At 39.3% G+C, this 20,866-nt stretch overlaps 1 protein-coding gene across 2 annotated transcripts in view; it reads right to left on the bottom strand.

Moving 5' to 3' along the window:
• The window catches only part of polrmt (polymerase (RNA) mitochondrial (DNA directed)), an 84,146-nt gene that overhangs the window by 53,019 nt on the left and 10,261 nt on the right, over nucleotides 1-20,866 (bottom strand). Inside the window, exons 5-14 of one of the 2 annotated variants that reach the window (XM_036141353.1) lie at nucleotides 18,989-19,175; nucleotides 14,448-14,597; nucleotides 11,540-11,707; nucleotides 11,014-11,184; nucleotides 9,523-9,762; nucleotides 6,124-6,909; nucleotides 5,851-5,973; nucleotides 5,029-5,151; nucleotides 3,820-3,999; nucleotides 2,739-2,825 (exon numbers count right to left, since the gene is read on the bottom strand). In XM_036141353.1, coding sequence (XP_035997246.1) covers nucleotides 2,739-2,825; nucleotides 3,820-3,999; nucleotides 5,029-5,151; nucleotides 5,851-5,973; nucleotides 6,124-6,909; nucleotides 9,523-9,762; nucleotides 11,014-11,184; nucleotides 11,540-11,707; nucleotides 14,448-14,597; nucleotides 18,989-19,175 — 2,215 coding nt within the window. The remainder of the gene's footprint in view (nucleotides 1-2,738; nucleotides 2,826-3,819; nucleotides 4,000-5,028; nucleotides 5,152-5,850; nucleotides 5,974-6,123; nucleotides 6,910-9,522; nucleotides 9,763-11,013; nucleotides 11,185-11,539; nucleotides 11,708-14,447; nucleotides 14,598-18,988; nucleotides 19,176-20,866) is intronic. The other variant, XM_012871662.3, reaches the window with a different exon arrangement.

Genomic DNA, 20,866 nt, shown 5'->3' on the forward strand with positions numbered 1-20,866 from the left:
AACCCGAACTTAACTAACACCTTAGTCCTAAACCTAAACCCACCCTAACCAAAAAAGTGAGGACCAAAAAAGGTCCTCATTTTACATCAATGTCCACACTTTACTAGTAAAATGCACAAAAATGTTCTCACTCACCTGCAAGTACATGTATACACACACACACACACACACACACACACATATATTGGTCCTAGAAACTGCAAAAGACAGTATGGAAGCAAAGAAACAGAAGTAGAAGCAGAACTAGAAGGACATCTCAGTCAGTCAGCCCATAGAGGCTAATGGACAATCAAAGTGAGGACTGGAGACATACTCAACACATCTTTGAAGAAAAAGACCAGTAGAGTTAACATATATCGCAGCAGAGGTCAGGGACGATCTCACCAAGGATTAATAACATATCTGTGCCTCAATAATACATCATCTCTCAATGAAACACCAGAGGACGCGACCTATATCAGCAGCAGGTGTAACAGATAGTCATTCACACAGGCCTCAACTCAGCTCAAAGCTATGGTGGGAATGGAGGTTTCTCCAGCCGGGTTGCACCAATACACTTTCCGAATGGCATAAAAACACAAACCAGCAGACGGTTTTAGTTGTTTCGGCTAAAGAGACTCCCCCTGTTGGTGAAAGGTCCAATATGCGCCCAGCTGCACCTCCTCGAGCCATAAATAGAAATGAGATGAATGGCTGTTGCCAGGGAACAGTGGAGTACAATATTCATTCATGAAAATCAACATAAACTGCATGTTCAGGAGTAGGATTCGAAACACTTCAATGATAATTTATAAACATTAAAACAGCAGGTCTCAAAGCATACCTTCCTAACCTTCACGTGAATTACAATAATTGTGCATCAATGACAGGGTGTTGGTTGATGAGTTCACCGACAAGCAGCGGTGGATTTTTTTTTTTAGGATGGATACATTTACTGCATTTGACCACTAATCACTGATCAGAGAAGATTTAGAGAAAATTATCCGATTCCAATCTATGGTCATTCTGATTGCTAAAGCCAAAACATAATACCTTCATTTCAGTCCCTTATCAGAAACTATAATTTTCATCATAATGAAATGGTGTCCAAATTCGTTGATGTTTAGCAAATGACAGTACCAATGCAGCAACTTAAATTGAGGGTGAACATTGTTAATTTTATTTTATAGCAAACTACTTTTAAAGTGGATGTTAAGCTCATCTGCTGTCATAGTTTTGATTGTATTTCACAGAAAAAAATCCCCCAATACAAATTAAAAAGCTAACTTAAGTACTGATGAGGCCAAAATAAGGTACCATAATCAGTTATGTCAACTGAGTCCCAACTGAATGGTAATTTCTGCAGGATAAATATCTATCCATCCATACCCGCCTGTCTGTGCAGAGCACGGGGAACACGGGGGGGTTGGGAGGCTGGTGCCTAACCCCAGCGGTCATCAGACAAGAGCCGATACATGCTGGACAGGTCGCAAGTCAATCACAGAGCAACATCGAGAGACAAAGTACAATCGGACACAGATATTCACACCTAAGACTAAAAGCAATAAAACCGTGTACTTAAATAGACTGCGGACTGTATGAGGAATATGGAGTACCCGGATAGAATGATGTACAGAGAGCACATGAAAACTCCTCCAGGCTGGGATTCAAACCCAGGACCTTCCTGCTGCAAAGCAACAGTGCCACCAACTGTGCCACAGTGCAGTAATATAATTAGCAGTGGGCAATAGCTGCCCTGTTTTAATTTAAGCTGGATGCATATTTCTTTTAACCTGTCAGCTAAATTACAGTGCCTGTATTCACAAGGAATCCCAAGAACTAGCTCTTAGTGATGTAATTTTAGGAAAAAATCTTATAATTACCCAAATATCTTTCTCAGAATTTTACCTCAGTAAGATAAAAGGTATTCACAAAGCATCTTAGGACTTAAGAGAGCGCCTAAAGACAACAAATGGTAGCAACAGGGTCAACCACAGCCCCTCACTAAGACAAACATTTCTGTCATCTCCTTACTCAGAGTCGCTCTCAGCAGCTCTCTGAAGCTAAGATTCCTAGGAATGAATTTTTAGGCTCATTAATTAGTACTAGAATAATTGCTAAAAAAAAAATAACTCCCCCAAACAACTAGGTTTAATGGCCTTGCAGTTAATGTAAACAAATCACCTCCAGCATTACACCAAGAGATCTGATCATTCCTGGTCTGCAGAGAAAGCTTGAGCTCTTTGAATTGGGTCAGCAATGTATTGTCATGAACAAATGATTCATGACAACATAGGAAAGACACAACCCCCCCCAGCCCATGGCAGCAATAAACCTTGGCTGTAATGTTTCCCCCGGCAACACATTATGTGCCCGCATGCAGAAAAAACTGCTTAGGAAGCCCCCCCCACCTCCTCATAAATAAAATTCCCATGTCTATCTCACTGAGCAGCCGTATGTCCTAGAGCAAGCCTGATCCAAATAGGATTCAACCTGTAGCTGTCAGGACCTTCAAGATCCACAGCAAAAATGATGGCGCCACGCGACACAACACAGCGCGTGACCCAGAAACCTCGACCCTTTCATAACTAAGGAGGACCGTTCCAAGATATGGGAGACGGATTCTTTAATACACCTGTCTTCTTTCATTTTTTTAGTGAGTAAAAACTGAAATACCAAAGGAGGCCAAATGCCACCACTGTTACATTATTCACGGAGTAACAGAACAGTGAAGGTTTGCGTGTGTGAAATCAGCTCACCTGAATCTCTCTGGTTCCTGTGAACATCTCCTTAAGGCCGTTGAACACCAGGCGCACAAGGTAATGCGATGCATCCCACACATGGTTCTAGAATTATAAAAAAAAAAATAATAATTGCCATGCTCTTATTTTTAAAATGAATAATAAAACAAAATTCATTTTAGTTATAGTTACACTTCATGTAGCATAGCCAATGTGTGATGGAAATAGCGAACATAAATTACCGGACTCTGGCCAGCATTTCTCCTCATATTACAGGAACATGATCTCCTCCACAGTATGTGCTACTTCATGCTCAAAGCACATCGCCACCATAATCAGTCACAATTATAGGTCCACCCAATTTTCCGTTAAAGCCGACAGAATATAAGGTAGAGGGCATTTAGAAGACTGCTGTGGTTAGGTGCTAGGAGACATTATGCTGCTGCCCTCCATATAATAAACGCATATTTTTCAAGTATATGAGCGATTTATTTAGTAATAGCACAGATAATAAGAATTAAATGCTTGGCAGAATGCCTTTCTCCAACCCCGACAGCAAGTGTGGCCATCAAATCCTTTTATGTCCAAAGAATCGTGATAAAAATAGATTCAACGTAAATATAAACACACATTGCCAAGCAGAGGAGTAGTTGAAGTGTGTAAAAACTGAAAACAACATATTTCTGACCCATTTCAGTAGGATTTGTTATGTTCATTTCAGAATCAGTAAACACGAGCGGCGACATGTTTACACACAGCAGACAATCGCTGCAGCGTTCACTTTACAATGGCAGTATCAATCTCTATTAACAGGGTGATTATGCTCTCTCCATGTAAAACGCCTTATTTTTCCTGGCTCAAATATCAAGACTTCAGTCCATTATTTTCCACAAGCACAAAAAGTTAATTATCTATGTATGGATTGATGGATGGATAGACGTGTGTACAGACAGGCGGACAAATGAACAGATGATAGATGCTGGGCACAATAATCTGGATTCAAAATAATCTGACATCACGTTGATTCAAAGCTAGAAATATAAATGGACAGTGTGTGGAGGAACCTCTTCCCTCATTACCACCTCCACCACTACTATACCTTGGGAAACTCATCAATCTCCTTTAGCCTCTTCTCGATCTGCAGGCGGCCCCCGTAACGAGTGACTCCGTACACCACGGTCATCACCGTCTGTTTGACCACCTTCCTGCTGATGAAGCCCTCCAGGACCTGGGCGATCTTCAGGCCCTTTGCTGCATCCCGAGCTCGCAACTCTTCCACCTGAAACACAAGTTTGAAAGTAGAAAAACAAGACGTTTTTTTTCTTAAAACACATCTTAAATATCAGTCAAATAATTATTTATTGTTTTAAAATGACATTTGCACATACAGTGCCTCCGTATTATTTTCACCTTTTCTCTCATTGCAACCACGAGCTTCAATGGAGTTTATCGGGAATTTGTAAAGTACATGATGGATGCATCTTAGTCCCCCGATCACTCCCAGTAGTACAAATCTACAATGTGATAATCACTAAGCAATAACATGTAAAGAGAACGCACTAAAATCCTGGTCAGTGTTACTCATGGAGTTATGCTTAGGAAACACTCAACCAAAAAATTCTCATTAAACAAATGCTACCATCAGAGATGCCTGGGGTGCAGACTCAAAGCATTTGCTCTCAGATTACATGGCTATCGCCAGAGACTGGACACACAAGCTTGCCCTCGTGAACGAGGAAGGTTTGAGTTCATTGTGGTCGTTTACTGTTTCAGCGCTTGATGCCATCTACAGTATAATCTAATTATAACAACAAAGCCCACCAAAATAGAGTCCTGCAGCAACGTGACGTTTACAGCGTACAGTCTTTAGTTACAGTCACTGCCCTTGGGAGGAGCGGAGGCTGGCCCTCGCTTCAGCTCAGATCCTGCTGCTCTGAAATGCCACAACATCACAACTGGGACCAGGTTTAAGTGTTTCTGCAACCTGGATGCTTTCATGCACACATACACACCTAAACTTTAAAAGAACAACAAAGTCTCCTCTCTCTCTCTCCGCTTTGATGCAGAGCATGAGAACCCAGGCCCTTTTACATGCAAGACCTAAACTTAGAAACTTAAAAATATTCTCCACGCTCAGCTTGTCACTCACTACGGGACTTAGTGAGTCATCTGAATAATAACCACTGAGCAACTGCAGCGTGCCTTGCAAATGCAATCTCCTGTCGTGTAACATCAAGTTTTTGTAGTTTAAAAGGGTGGAGTTGCTTAATTACACACACAAAAAAAAAAAAAAACCTGCCCTGCTCACCTGCTGCGCCACGCTACTGTACACATCCTGGGGCACCTCGCATGGCACGAGGTTGACGGAAGTTGCACCAATAACATCTCTGCCAAGAGCAGCATAGTGCTGGAGTCCGTTGCAGGAGCCGTCCTGAAGGAGAGATGGAGAACTGGTAAACAAGACAGCGGTAAACAAGTGGAGCGGGAGAAATTATTAGACAGAATAGGAAGAGGCGGTAAAGACGGTGTTTTCTACTCTGAATAGGATGCATTAAAACTAAGAGCGCCCAGCATTTTGTTTTACAGACGACTCAACCAACAAGATCTACCTGGATGCCCTTTTATAGTTTAACTCTACTCACTACAGGTATATCAACCACCTTCCTTAGAAATGACCTTTTGTGGCTTACCCTGCTTGTGGATAGTGTCAAAGACTCCCCCTTTCAACTAACTCAAAGTCTACTCAATGATTGCTTAGGCCAAAATATGCTCATTACATAACATTTATTCATTAAAAATGCCTTTTTTCAAATGGTTTTATGTAATATTCTAATGTAATGAGAAACAGAATTTTGGGTTTTCATTATTTGTAAACCATAATCATCCAAATTATAAGAAACAACGGCGTTGAAATATTTCCCTCTGTGTGTGATGAGTCCAAGTGTGACTTTCTGAACTGACCAAGTTAACTTTATTTTTTTAGATGTAGGCTACCTGCATGTTTCTAAACGTTTATAGGGTTGTCTAACAGGGTTTCTCGGAAAATATGTTTATAATGATTTTTAAATTGCAAAGTAATAAACTTTTGCAAAACTGTAGGAAAGAATACCACATTTAATCTTTAATGTACCTGGTGAACAGGGAAGTGAGAGATGAACTTTGTTGGATCGGGGGACCTCACTGCGTTGGCTATCTCCATGCAGCAGGCCAGCGCCTGCCATGGCTCATCTGCTTCCATCCACCATTTTTTACCCTGACAATGACAAAAAGAAAAAGACATAAGCAACAGCCTGTTTAGATAAATATCTGCAGGAAATCATTGGTCACTTCTTGTTCTTGTATTTGTGCATTTAGAGTCTGTCAAGACATTTCCACCAATACAATTATCATTCAGCAGACTAACGTTTAGAGGGTCGTCTGCAGAGTCCAGGATGTCCTCTATGATGCTGTTGCCGTATTCCAGGCGTCCTTGTAGCGAACTCCTCTTCTTCAACCCCGTCAAGTTGACCAGGTGAATCTTCAGCCAGTCCAAACCCTTGGGACCAAGAGGCTTCCCCTCGGCGAACACAAGCATCGCCCGCGTGACGTCACTTCCCAGGTGGTTAAAGTACGGAGGACACGGGTACGTGCGCCCCCTGAAGTCCATGTTGTGGGGAAACCAGAACAACTCGTCCCGCATGCGGTGCGCGATGGAGAGTTTATAAAGGGCGTCCATTCGCAGGCTGTGCATCTCGCTGCACTTCTTCTTGGCGTTGATCACCTCTCGCTTCATGTGGGCCTTTTCGCTGGCCGTGTACGTGGGGTCTTGCGGGTGGAAGTGGGGTATTTTAGGGGCTTCTGACAGAGGGGGAGGGATGTCCAGCTTCTCGCTGCCCCGCTCGTTGAAGATCGAGATGATAATGTCCAGGATTGGTTTGTTGATCCTCCAGGCGCAGTTGCCCAACTGGTTGAGCGAGTCAAAAACAGGGTGAAGGTTCTCGCACTTCTCCAGCAGCTCCTCGTGCTGCATGGCCCCGTCCAACGTGCGCATCAGCTTGGCCGGCGTGAGCAGGTAGGCTCCGAACTTCACCGACGTCCACGGAACCGGAGGGCACAGCATCGGCATGACGGATGAGTCGAAGGTCAGCTTGGTCTCCATGGCTTCCTGCTGCATCTGTGTCAAGATGGGGTGGGGCTTGATGAAGCCAACCTGAAGGGGAAAAAACATAATGTGAAATAAAGATGGATTCTGGACTGATGTCAATCATGCATATTCTACTTGTCTATGAAAAACAACATAAAAAAAAAACTTTCACAAAATATTACAATAAAAAACAGCTAAGCAAAGAGTTTGAGGTTGGATTGCTTCTATAAGAATTTGATCAAACTCCCACTAATAATTTTTTTCTTGAACTCTACAATACATAGGATTTTCCATACATCTTTCTAGACTCTAGAAATAGGATTATGCACTGAAAATCAAATCAGGCAGAACTATCGATAAATTTGTTAATAGACAGACAGACGGATTCTTTAGAGATTATACAGGGAATTAAGGATTTAAAAATATATTTCTATACTCTTTGCCGTATTCAATATTTATCCAGTAATGGAAGATACATAAATCTTTATTGAACTTTCCCAGAATGCACCAGAACTCTGTACTTGGTATCTTTGTTACTGATGTAACTATTCCCTTAAAGTTTTATGGAAAGTTTCGGACTAGAGTCATTGTTAGAGCATATGGCTCTAATAGGTGTGGTGTTACATATATTTGGCCCCTGCTTTTACTCAGTATAAATGGAGCAGCGTATAAAAAGGAGCTCCATTTGTTGACTGTAACCTGACAGAAACACCTCAGAGTCGCTCCAATGAGTCAAACCTTCATGCTGTGCAGTAAAATCATTAGGATCCCTCCTGATGGGTTAATCACTGTGGAGAGAAAGGTTCGGAAACTACAAGAATAGAAAATTACACAAGAATTAAAGTTGACTAGAGTGCGGCTCAATGTCAAAGCGCATCAAGCTCAACAACCCACACAGCCGTCTCCCGTTTTGCCCGATTCTCTGAGCGTGGCCACCTCAGCCTGCTGCAGACTCCCACGGCAGTAAATCAGCGGCCCAATTAAGAAGACACTGAAAAAAGGGATTAGGCTGGGCCCTATTCATCTTACTCAGCTGCTACCACCACCAATTCCCACCAGGGGAAAACGGTTTTTATAAATCACACTCCTAGGAGCTTCATGCTGGATAGAAGGGCGCTCAAGTGTTCAAGGTAACAGGCTTTTGAACAATCTTTGTGACAAAAGTGAAGGTCAAGTCCTCAAAGGTTGTTCTTTTTGTTTTTACTTTAACTAAAAAGGTCAGCTTCACAGCTAGTCTACCATTATCTTTTTTCAAATATTAAATTAATTGTGTATAATTGTCACAGATTTAATATAAATAAGTTAATTTAACAAATTGAGAGTGCTAAAAATATTTTTTTTCATTTTATTTTTTTATTTTTTAACCTATTGAGAGCATTCCCAGTCAGTTTTTAGAAGGCTCCTTTAACTCATACTCAACCATTTTTCCACAAAAAAAGTAATAGCCCCTCCAGCAGTGATGGTTTATGAAAAGGGTAACATGGCTCTATACCAGAGCGGCATCAGACTGAGGGCGGCACAAACGCTTGAGAATTCAACAACTTTTTAAAAATTCTTAAAAAGACCCAACTTGCTGCTGAGAGTGGTGTGATCTAGGGCCTTCTGTACAAATAGTTCTTCCATATCCTTTGAATATCCCAATACGACAAAATACATGATACCTCAACACGCTTTCTCCTTTTTCTGCCTTAATATTGGTCTGTTTAACTGTATTGTACAGAAACTTGATAAACCTGGTTGACGGATATTTTCATCCCTCACAGCTGTCAGGGCTGGGCTCAGGATGGACTGATCATTTCACCAGGTTCCTTCGAAATACTTCTGCTGCTAAGAAACCCACTGTGTGGTCAGCAGCTGTTTGGGGATGGCTCCTTTCAGTGCCGCACTCCAAGACCAACTGTGGTTTTAAGCACAGATCCAATATGACTGCCTTTGGAAACCTAAAATCCTCATATTGGGTCAGTAAATGCTCTTGGTCTCTAAATTCACACTCCTACAATTACAATATCTTCCAATAAGGATAAAGTTGTTGTTGTTAAAAGGTATTTTATCCACCATTGTCCACATGTTTGAATACCCGTTAAAGTGTTCGCATGCGAGTGAGTACATTAAATCATTCATTGTGTGTACCATAACTGATTTTATAGGCAACCAGTTTACCCACCAAGTGTCACCAATAACTGTAAAAATGCCAGTGTACATTTCCAGTCTCTTTAGTATTGTTTAATCTAAACGTTCTTGTAGAAAACAGCTTATACCATTTGTACATGTAGCCAGTGGTGCACCGTTTCATGTAGGACTACAGATCATTTTTGTCTCGTTTCTCTCGCACCAAGAGATGATGTCCTGTGTTTTGTTCAGTTTCAAAAAGTCAAAAACCTATAAAACTTACCAACGCTTGGCTTTTTTTCAATCTAACTGTAAACACTTGTGAAGTCCACAGTAGGTGAAGAACAAGTTCGCTAGTGACTATCTTTGCTTATTCCAAATGCAAACTGTGCAGAAGGTCTCAAGCAGCAAAGTAGTTTTCCTTCTTGGTAATGTGGAAGAAATTGTGAAAGAAAACAGAGCGAAGCACCAAACATGGTGCTTTGTGAAGCTTCTTGAAGTAAATTGCAAGTAAAGCACAACTTTGGTTACCATTGAGGGGAATCCTACATACAAGGAGGCCAACGGTACCTGTCTGGTGCTGCGGAAGGTGTACATGTGGTAGAGGATGGGGATGAGCTTCCTGTCGTAGGCGGGGTTCAGGATGTCACTGTTGATTTTAAGGTTCTTCACCATTATGTCCACAATGAAGGTGCCCAGCTCCAGAATTAAAATATACGGCCAGGTCGTCTCGCCCCCCTGCAGCGTGGGTCCTGAATGCTGCTCCATCTCCAGTTTACACCATTGCTCCCTTGGTAGGACATTGTACACCTGAAGCAAAACACCATAACCTTTTTTTTAAAAAAAACATTTATATACGTAGTCTACATGAAGAAAGCAATCCTATGTTACAGGCAGTTTGTTGCATATTATCTAGCCTCAAAACTGGTGCAGGAAAAAAATAAATATGTGAACTGATAACGGAGACAAGCTAAAAACACTTTCAGATGAGTCTGCATATAAATGACTTCAGATGAAAAACAAGCACCTTAACTGTCTTACTGTCCTGTCTTACTAACAGCTGGAGTTAAACAAGCATCCGGCTTGTTAAAAACAAGATCATTTCAGCAAATTCCCAAGGGCTTATGGAGCCACCAAAACACTGAGTCAGGAACAAAGAGCGCAAACTCCTGTTAAGGAAACACGGGTCAACCAGGCTTCAAGATGCACCAGAGGTATTTGTTTAGTAAATACAAAACGATGCCAAGCTTCATGACAATGCTGGATAAAAAGGCACAAATAATAGGTTGTTAAATCAGGTCTGATTTAGACATAACCAAAGCATTCAGAGTGTGACCTATAACAATACATATTTTGTGACCTAAAATAATACTTATTTTATTTCAACAAAAGTAGTAAATCAAAAAAAATACTTTTAACTTTTTATTTTCCCAATGGTGTATTAACCACACATGCCGAGGCAGCATCTCTGATTCCTGATTCAATCACTTAAAATTACTTTGAATTTACTTTTTGCCTCCGTAGATGCTAAAAACACAAGTCCATAAATCATTTAATTAATCAAAATAACAATTCCACTAACATTTTTTTTATTTGAATGCAAGCAGCGGAAAACACTTATATTCATCATTGTTGACTGGTTGAAAAACTTGATTCCTGTTATTCAAAGCTGACAGGAAATGTGAGCTGTCGCATCGTTTAACAGGGAGAGGGAAAAAAATGACAGATAATATTCACCAGTAAAAAATGGTTAGCAACACACCACCACAAAACCTACCCATTACCCAGAATAGATCTAAAAGCACCCAGTTATTAGCAGATTTCTACCCTGTTAATCTAATTAGGCCCTGGCTGCTTCAGCGGAAATGACAGGTGTTAAAATAATGACTCAGAAAAATAACCTGCTCTCTGAAGGGTAACACAGTTCTAACAGCTTATCTAACTCCTATTTTATACTTTTTTTTAACTATAAAAAAACAAGGGTTATCAGAATTTTAAGACGTATTTGGGACAAACTAAAAAAAAAGCTTATAGTGTGTGTGTGTTTTTTTTCCCACTTACCTTGGTATCTTTGGCCAGCAGATCTGTGTAGGCATCATAAATGCTTCCCAGCTTTTCTACGGTCTGATTCTGGTGCTTCTGTCGCACGCAGTACTTGGTGTAGATCCTGTTGCCCACATCTCGAGCTAAAATCTTCAGTGACTCTCCACTAGGAGGCATGTTGGTAACACTCTACAAAACAATAATGCACAGTTCAAAGGATCAGAGGCACAGAAACCTAACTATTCAATAACACCTTTTCATCATCTGGAGCAATACAATGAACTAAAAGCCCATATTCTTTTAGCAAATCATTATTAGATTGGCCTTTTGACATCAAACATAACACCGTTTATTTTTCTAGTGTGAGAGTGAGTGAACAATAAAATGAGGATCATGCTGCTCTGAACTTTGCCAGATAGTTACATTTTTAAAGTTTATACAGTGAAATTGAAATATTTCTCTCAAAAGAAACCCGGGCAAGTCTTTGTGACATCGTGGACTGGTGACATTTTGTTAAGCGGTAGGTTCAGCAGGCTTGTATTACCTGTATCATAATGTCAACATACTCCTTATCCTCCAGCAGACAGAGATAGGGATAAAGGTCAAGCTTGTAGGCCTTGGTGTTGGTTTTAGCCAGGATCATCTTGCTCTCCCTTAGTGCCTGGAGGAGGACCTTGTGCCACTGCGCCCGCTGTTCTGCCAGCATTTCCCTCTGAAAGATTACACAACTGGAAGTCATCCATTGAAGAGTGCAAAAGTAAAATGACACCCAATGCGAGAGCCAAAGGGAGTCCATCTGAACTGTTGGACAGGTTAAAAAAAAAAAAAATCAGGTCAAGTCTACCGGAGTCACTGTGTGGATGTGATTTTCAATGATGAAATGAGGAAAAAACAAGGTGCTTTTAAAAATAATAATAATAATAATAATAATAATAATAATAATAAAATATATATATATATATATATATATATATATATATATATATATATATATATATATATATATATATATATATATATATATAAAAATGAGAGAACAGGCTTACTCCTTTACACGCACACTTATTCAACAATTAAGAGGATGAAAGATTTATTCTCATGGATATAATACAGAAAAAATATATTTGTGTTTGTCAATTACATTGGTGATGGAAAAAAAGGCTGAAAGACAGCAAACCCCATTAGTATCCTGAACTACAGTGCAGTTAAGGCATTGATTTTACTTAAGTAGCAGCATTTATACATCTTAGACTGATGCAGCCTAATATCTAAATGGGGCACAACTGAAATAAATGTTGAAATGTATCTGAGAACACATATGAGAAGTGAGGCAAACAGATTGCAAAGGGAGTGGTAAATAGAAGAATGCAGTGCGAGCATAAAAACGTTTTAAAGCTTTTACCTTTTAAGAGTTTAAACTTTAAAACTTAAAAAAAACGTTTGGGAAGGTTATTTCTTGATGTGTCTGCGTTTTTACGTGTAATTTGTGTGCATTCTGAGCCGATGCCTGCCTTTTCAAAAACGTCATTATGGTAAACACATAGTGACAATAAAGATTCTAGATTGATTCACGGATTTGCTGATAAATATGTAATGAGATGCAGCACATTTTTGATAAGAGAAAAAATGTCTGTCAAGACTATTAACAGTCAGTCAACACCTATGGAGGTGACAGAAACCCAAAAACCTAATATAACACCTCAGTATAAAACAAACTAAGCCTTAGATCTGATAAAGCACAAGTTAGTCTGTCATTTGAAAATGGAAAGTGTAGCGCATAACTCCAAGCCTATGACGATATGGCTGTTCTCTTAAACTGAAAGGCAAGGAGAAGATTAGTCCAACAAGCAGCTAAGCGGCCCCTGGTAAGTCTGTGGGACTTACAGGGCTGGTAGACTCTGTAAACATGTCAGCAATTAGTTGGGCTCTCATCAAATCTGCGCTTTTTTGAAAATTTTAAATGGGCAGGAAAACTGTCCAGGTATAAAATAATAAAAGCATCTCAAATCAGTCAGATTGGACAGAGAGCTCCTGCAGACAACGCCTGCTACAGTTTCCAAGTCAGTCTTAGGTCTAGACTTTGGCTGGGGCTTTCTAACACACACACACACACACTTTAAACAACGGCGCTGTAGCTCTGGCTTGATGTCTGGAGTTGTTCTCCTGCTGGAAGGAGAACCATGGCCACTGGCTCCAGTCTTCTGCAGCCAGGACTTTTCTCCAGGATTGCCCTGTTTTTAGCTCCATCCATCTACCCACCAACTCTGACCAGCTTCCCCGTCCTTGCTAAAGACACCCATCGCCACAACATGATGCAGTAACTACATTTAAACCTGGGGTGTGTTTTTTTTCAGTGTGACTTGGGTCAATTCTGGTCTCAAAAAAGGTAAAAAAAAAATGCAGAAAAAAGAGAAAGAACTCACATAAGCTTGTAGGTTTGCAGCTGTGCCATACTCTTTCAATTTTGGAATGATGGACTAATTCACAAGATCTTCAAAGGTTAGGATGTTTTATACTCTAACCCTGCTTTAAGATTCCCAACATCGTTACCCTAGGCTTGTCTTTTATGCTTAGTGGTCTTCATGATGCTGTTGGTGAACTATGTTCACCAACAAGCCTTTGAGTTTTTCACAGAAGAGCTGCATTTATACAGTTTTACCCACAGCTAGACTCCTCTCTTATTTGTTGTAGTCCCTAACATAAAATCCAGATAAAATGCACTGAAGTTCGCAGACTTAAAGCTCAAAGGGGTTATATACTTCAACTTAGTAAGTCAGAAGAAACAAACTAATTTAGCTGTTTTATTTCTAATGCCAGTGTTAACACTACAGTAAGCTTTGTCAACACAAAGTGTTCATATTCTTCACTAAACAGTATTTGTGAAGCTTAAAGAATGCCACGCCAGCCAAAAATGTGGAAAGTATCTTAAAAACAGATTTATTTTACTTGCAGTTTAAAAGCAATAAATACTAAAACTTCATCCATTTTTTTTATATTTTACTTGAGGGAAAAGAAGTTCTTTAGTCACGCCTGGCAGTTCTTGCCATCTTCTTGCAGCAGTTTAAGTGTCACAGAAGTTTGAGTGGAGCAGAAACACTGGTTCAGATTTTGGATGGAGAGGTGACTGCGCGCTCTCTCCAGAGGGCTCCATTACAATGCATAATTATTCAGCCCTGGCAGTCTGTAAATGCTGCCGGACCACCAGGGACTCTCAGCCTGCTCGCTTCCCACATAGCCCATCTGTAGAGTCAGACAAGCCAGGGCTGGCTGTAAATGCCAGAGTTGAAAAAGAGGCTGAGCACAAGAATGGGATTTCTCATACTAAAAGGTGTCAAGTATGGATCTATGTTATTTCACAGATGATCCGAGAAAACTTTAACCCCAGGAGTTTTAGTTGTCAGTACTGAAGATGTTTTTCGGGCTTAAGAGATGCAGCGGGAGAGAATATTTACCATTTTGGCCATGTTTTCAGTGATAGGCTTGAGCCCCTCAACAGAGTCGATGGTGACGGTGCAGGCCTCCTCCACACTGAGCTGACGTTTAAAACGCTCCTGGAGCTCCTCCTGGGTGAAGTCGAGCTTGGGATAGGTGTGATGCTCCCTCTAACACATAGAATCAAAACACAAAGACACAGAGAGAGGAGAAAAACTGAAATATTGGATAATACTAAGGAAATATTTGCCTCAAGCTTGACCCCAAATGGTAGTTTACTTAAAGTCCATTATGATGGAGAATACAACAACAGCTAACCTGTACTCATTTGCTCATGTACTCGATGACTGGAGGTTATCTCATTTAAAAATGCAGTTGGATAAAAAAACGGAGTGTTTTTACATTTTGCATTTTGGTACTGCAGCATAATTTCCTGATTATATGCTGCACAGAAAGCTTTTCTGTTTCACAGCTGCTGTGTCTCAGCTGTCTGTGTCAATATTTCCTGATGACCAAAAGCAGGGCCGTCACTGTCCATGTTCATACTGATTTAAAAAGTTAACACTAGACACTTGACCATACAAATGGTGAATTTCTCCACTGTGAGATCAATAAAGCTTATCTTATCATTTCTGTTAATAAAGATTTTTTTGCTTACATATAATGAAAACAAACACGGCGTTTAAGATTAGAATATTACATCAAACCGATATAAAAATAAATACATCTTTAATACAGAAATGTAGGCTTAATAAAAAGTATATTAAATAATTGCTTAAAGATTGTTTTTTTCAAACACTACCAACCATAAACCTTTTCTGAAAAATGAGCCTCATTGGAACCCATGTTCGAATCTCTTGACTGTATTCTGGTTTAATGCTAGATGAAACGCGATGCACACAATCTAAAAAGTTCCACATTTGTCTTGTCAGTGCACAGAAAATGTTTCCTAAAATCTTGATGGGAGGCCGGCAGCGTTCTGGCCCAATCTGTGCCCTCCTGAATGAGCTGTTGGTGCACACTTTTAGTAATTTGGGTAGGCCAACCGCTACATGTTAGGTGTACCCCAATTTCTCCATTAGTTGATAATGGCTCTCAGTGAGATTCACTGCATCTCTTTTCAGACTGATAGATATCTTGATTTCTTATCTGTTCTTAAAACTCAAAACATTTGAACTCCTTGACTTTATAGAGCATCGGTGGCAAATGCTCGCTGATGCACATAAGGACTGAAAACAGGCCTACACTCTAACCTAAACGCTGCTGAGGCTCAAACCACTGAAGAAGTTAAAGCACCAGGATACACAATGCATCACAATTTGATGCCCATAGGGCTGCAAAACCACAGGCCAGCTGGCTTGCCAAGTAGACTCTTTTCCCCTGCTGAAAGGACCAACAATAAACACAAAGGCATCAACCCATAGTACAATTGCAGAGGGTCACCTGCTGTGATGATAATCATGTTTTCTTTTACTTCACATGGATAGGGCAGGAGCCTCTCTTACCACTCATGGCATAAGGTTGCACTACAGGAAGACAAGCCTGCAGAGGCAGTGTAATGCTTTGGGTATCGTGCATTTTTGTAGACCACCTTTTCACTGAAGCCATTCTCCATTGTGGGTATGGGGTCTTTCAGCAGAAAAATGTGCCCTGCCACAAAGCAAAAACCTTCAGGAAGTGTCTGAGCAGCACAAGTTTCAGGTGAGGATTTAGCTTCCAGTTTACCCAGATCTCTATCCAATCTTCTGTGGGATGCGCTGGACAGACAAGTCCAATCCATGGAGACAGTTTACCAAATCTAATCAATCTACTCTTAAAGTCCTGATGCCAGACACCACAGAAACTGTTCAGGGGTCTGGTGAAGTACACACTTCAACAGATCAAGATTTAGCTGCAAAAGTGGGAGATGCACACTATTAGCAAAGTGTTCATGTTACACCAGATTGATGTACAGTATAGCTTTGAGATGGCTAAGTAATGCAAAAAAGGCCAGACACAGTGATTTAAGCAACATTCTTTAAAAAGAAAGTGCCGTTTGATAAAGTAAAATTTTTCTTTGTCCAACAAAGCAGGCTCGAGTTTTTTAACTGATTGAGATAAAGTTTGAATAAGAAAATATGCAATATTTAGTTCTTGCATGCTAAGCAAGATTAACAGCCATGAAGGCCAAAACAAACCAATGATAAAAACACATCAGTCTCTGTAGACTTGTTGAAACTAGATCAAACTGCATTTTGTACGATCTACGGCTTCATCTGAATTCATTTTCACACCAACAAACAATGTTCTAATTAGACAGGGCTTCTGCTGCAAACAGAGAATCAAAACTCTCCAGAGGCCAACCGGGCTGCTCCTCTCTTATCTAGTAAACCAGTTATTTGGACAGCCTTTAAACTCCTGTGACCTGCCAAAACGTCAGAGTTGTGGTTAGATGTTCAAACAACTACCTGTACAAAGGCTATCAAAGTCAGGGGGAAAGAAACAAACACATTTACTATGTTCTCATATTTCACAAAAAGGCAAGGTCTTTTTTAAACCCCAAATTATTCATAACCCTGGCAGTTTACAGTAAGAGTCCTGGTTTGAATCTGATAGAGAAACTGTGAAGGAAGCTAAAAATTAGGGTGATGGTACGGCGGTCTTTCAACCTCTACGACCTGAAGCTCATTACCAAAGATAAAGTGTCAAAATACCAGTGGAAACATACTAAAAACATGCTAACCAATTACAAGGGTTTGATTTCTACAATGAGAATGTTTGAGAGACGCACTGCTCATTTGTTATTAGAAACAAACTTGTTTTAATGACAATAATTACAAATTTTCTAGCTGTATAAATGAATAATACTGGGCTAAAATGCACATCTATTTATGTTAATAAAGTAGAAGGCAAGCGTCTTTCTTACAGGTTGGAAAGATGGCATAAGAAAAAAAACTAATATTTCATAAATTAATATTCTGCAAAAGTTCATCATATATATATATATATATATATATATATATATATATATATATATATATATATATATATATATATATATATATATATATATATATATATATAACTATAATTGATTTGGAACTTTTAAAAAGCATGATATAGAACCTTTAAATGCTGATAATGGTTTTAAAACTCCCTCAATATCTGTTTGTAAGAGAATACTTAATTAAATATGGGCTTCAGTGATTTTTTTTTAATGAATGGAAGTGCCTTTTATTGTAAAACAGTATTAGAGTCAAGTTAACTTTTTTTGAACGAGGAGTTAAAGGGTTAAACCTAAACAGCAGAGCCGTACAGCGGCATTTCTGCAACCATCAAACTAATCAGAATTGTCTAATAAAGACCTTACAAGTTCATTTGCAAAAATTATTTATTTTGGGGTCGACAAATTCAGTGAAATGAGTGAAAAGGGAAGAGAAACTAACAAAGATTAAAACACATTGTTAGTACCTGTTCCCTGGAGTTTTTGATTCCGCTGAGTCAGCTTAAATAAACCTCCCTGCGACCAATTTGCTATGAGGTATGCCCCTCAAATCCAATCACAAAAGAAGAAGAATTAAAGGAACAACATTAAAATGGTGTGAAGAGATCCTTATAAACCTTAATGAGCTGAATAATTTTAAAAGACAACTCCCAACAAAAACTTAAAATACCAATATGGTCACCCAGAAGTGCATTACTTTCACGCTTTCTTTGCTAGAGGTCGACCTACACGTGCGACTAGATTAGCTGGCCTGTATTGATCCCAGGGGAAATTCAAGAAGCTAATAAATCCCACACTAATGCAACATTTTTGCAATATTATTGTTAAATTAATATCGACTGGGTGTAGTACATGTTGTCCCGCTGTTCGTCGCTGAATATACCTGCTGTAGCAATTTTAGGACCAGGTACAAGACGAAGTTTTATTAAAAATAAAACCCTAGCATTGAAAGAGGGGTCGCTTTCTTTGTAGCATCGCTGCATGAGCTCAAGATAAAAAAAAAAAAAAAAAAATACATCACATGCTGATAACAGCAGTCTTACACAATCAGGCCAAAAATATGACAGCCAAGTCAGATAAAGAGTGCTGTTAAAACGGTGCATGGACAGAGGCTAAAAATACAACAATTGTTCAAAAGGCTGTTGATGAGTCATGTGACAAGCATGAGAAGAAAGGGAGGTGAGAAAAAAGGAGGAGAGGTGAGAGGAAAAGAGGCAACACAAGCAGAGAAGCCATTAGACAGCAGAGCTGGCAGACTATATATAGGCCTGTGCTTTTCTGCTTGTTAATGGGTGACAATCAAATCTATCGTAGCCTACTGCCGTCTCCTCAAAGCTCTCACAACTTCCTGATCCTTCACCTGGCAAAGCACATAGTAGAGACTACCTCAAAATAATTTACATCTCTGTCAGTCAACTACATCAAAATATATAATTAAACACACTGATTAACTTTAACAAAGGCTTTAATGAGTTGTTTTTTTCATTAAATAATCACTCTGATTACCAAGGTTAGCAGTCAGAATGCCAGAGTTTCTGCTAATTAATACCTCCTCCGATGGCATCAGATGCAACATACCTTTGTGTAGAAGTCCTGCACCAGTGGTGAGGAACACTGGCTTGCGTTCAGGCTGAGGCTGGGCTCGTAGTCTGGTTTTACAGTATGGATGGCCCTCAGCAGCATGTCCCTTTCATCTTGTCGGAAAACACACTGGCTGAACAGATCATCCACAGACAGCCCGTCCTCCCTCATTTTATTCAGACACCTGGACAAGGAGACACAGACAAAAGGGTGGGAGGCTATTTTTTTTTTTTTTTTTCTGCAATTGGTGATTCACAGAGAAACGCTGCTCGGGCTTTTACTGTCTGAACTGATTTTAAGCTTTCTTTGAGGACTAATCCGCTGATTTAAAGTCTCTTTTGGAAACTGTAACACATGCAAACTCTTATGGGGGCGACAGACGAAAGTTACTAACGGCTTTCGTCGGCACCGCGGCGAAGACCCAACACACGTGACGGTGAGAGCAGTGTTCATATCGAGCTGTTGGATTGCTGGTTTTCAGAATTTTTTTTAGTTATGAAATCGGAGGGCTTTTGATATTTTCAAAGCAGTCCGTGACCGACAAGGATGAAAAGTCAGAAGATTTTGATCAAATTGACTGAAATCTTGCTTTTATGTTTTTTTTAACTTGACAATTAAATGTACCAAACACTCATCATTAACAAAAAGTAAAAATAAAGATTAAGCTCCAGCTTCCTTGATGGAGGCAGGAGCTATGAGTCCAACAGAAAATAAAGGAATTTTCTCCATCTATGAATTAAAGCACATATCCCCAATACGCTTGGGCAAGATGACTGCATAAAAGGTATATAGAGGTATTTAAAAAGTTACGGTTTTTTAGTTTCGATGTAGCGGTCGAGGGTCCCCCTCCCAAAACAAACATCTCTCTGCCCATTTCCTGTCTGAATATTGTAAATAAAGGCCAGTACTGCCACAACAACCTCAAACGTTTTCCATAATAAGGGTTTGCACGCTTTACAATTTAATGAGATGTCAAAGAAAGCAGCAAGAGGTTTGTTTGTCTTGCTGTATGGAGCACAAGTAAAGCATGCTCTGCCTGCAGAAGCATTACAAACTTAAAAAAGTGGAGCTTTTTGAGGATATTGTTGCAACTGTAATCAGATTTGATGAAGGAGCTTATTTTAACCCCTGGATAACTGATTAGTTCGCCACCAGTAATTCTGATTCCTGATGAATATCATTAAAAATGGTCAGATAGAAGGATTGGCCAGAAAATGAAAGAAAAAGCTCATTTGAATCAAAGAGTTAGACTTAAAAGTATGGAAAAATATGGCTAAATGCAAAGGGTTCAAGAATAAAAAGTTAAATATTTCTCTCTAATGAGAAATAGATCAAGAGACATAACATATTATCAACCTATGGAATTACTGATTGTTTTTTTTTTTGTACAATAATAACACATATAACAAACTGTTGCCATCTTTCATATTTTGCCATTATGAAAGGAAATTATCAGCCACAAAAGAATAAATGCAAAAAAGAAAAGAAAGAAAAGAAAGAAAAGGCACACTAAGCAATAGCCAAATAGAGCTGCTTTTCACATTTTCTTCATGAATGTATTGACCAGAAAAATCTTGGCTACAACATCGTAGCTCCTGCAAGAAATCCAGCTGAGTTTAACAACTGAGTATAAATATAGTTGCACAAAGAAAACAATCATATTAGTGGTAATGGTGCTTACTATATGTGGACAGGATTTAAATCATATTAGCTTTTGGTCTGATGCCTCTGTTTCTATCACTATAGCATCTCAAATTATGAAATAAAACTAATATATATATATATATATATATATATATATATATATATATATATATATATATATATATATATATATATATATATATATATATATATATATATATATATATATAT

The sequence above is a fragment of the Fundulus heteroclitus genome, chromosome 9 (assembly GCF_011125445.2).
Source record: "Fundulus heteroclitus isolate FHET01 chromosome 9, MU-UCD_Fhet_4.1, whole genome shotgun sequence".
In the NCBI taxonomy this organism is placed as follows: domain Eukaryota; kingdom Metazoa; phylum Chordata; class Actinopteri; order Cyprinodontiformes; family Fundulidae; genus Fundulus; species Fundulus heteroclitus.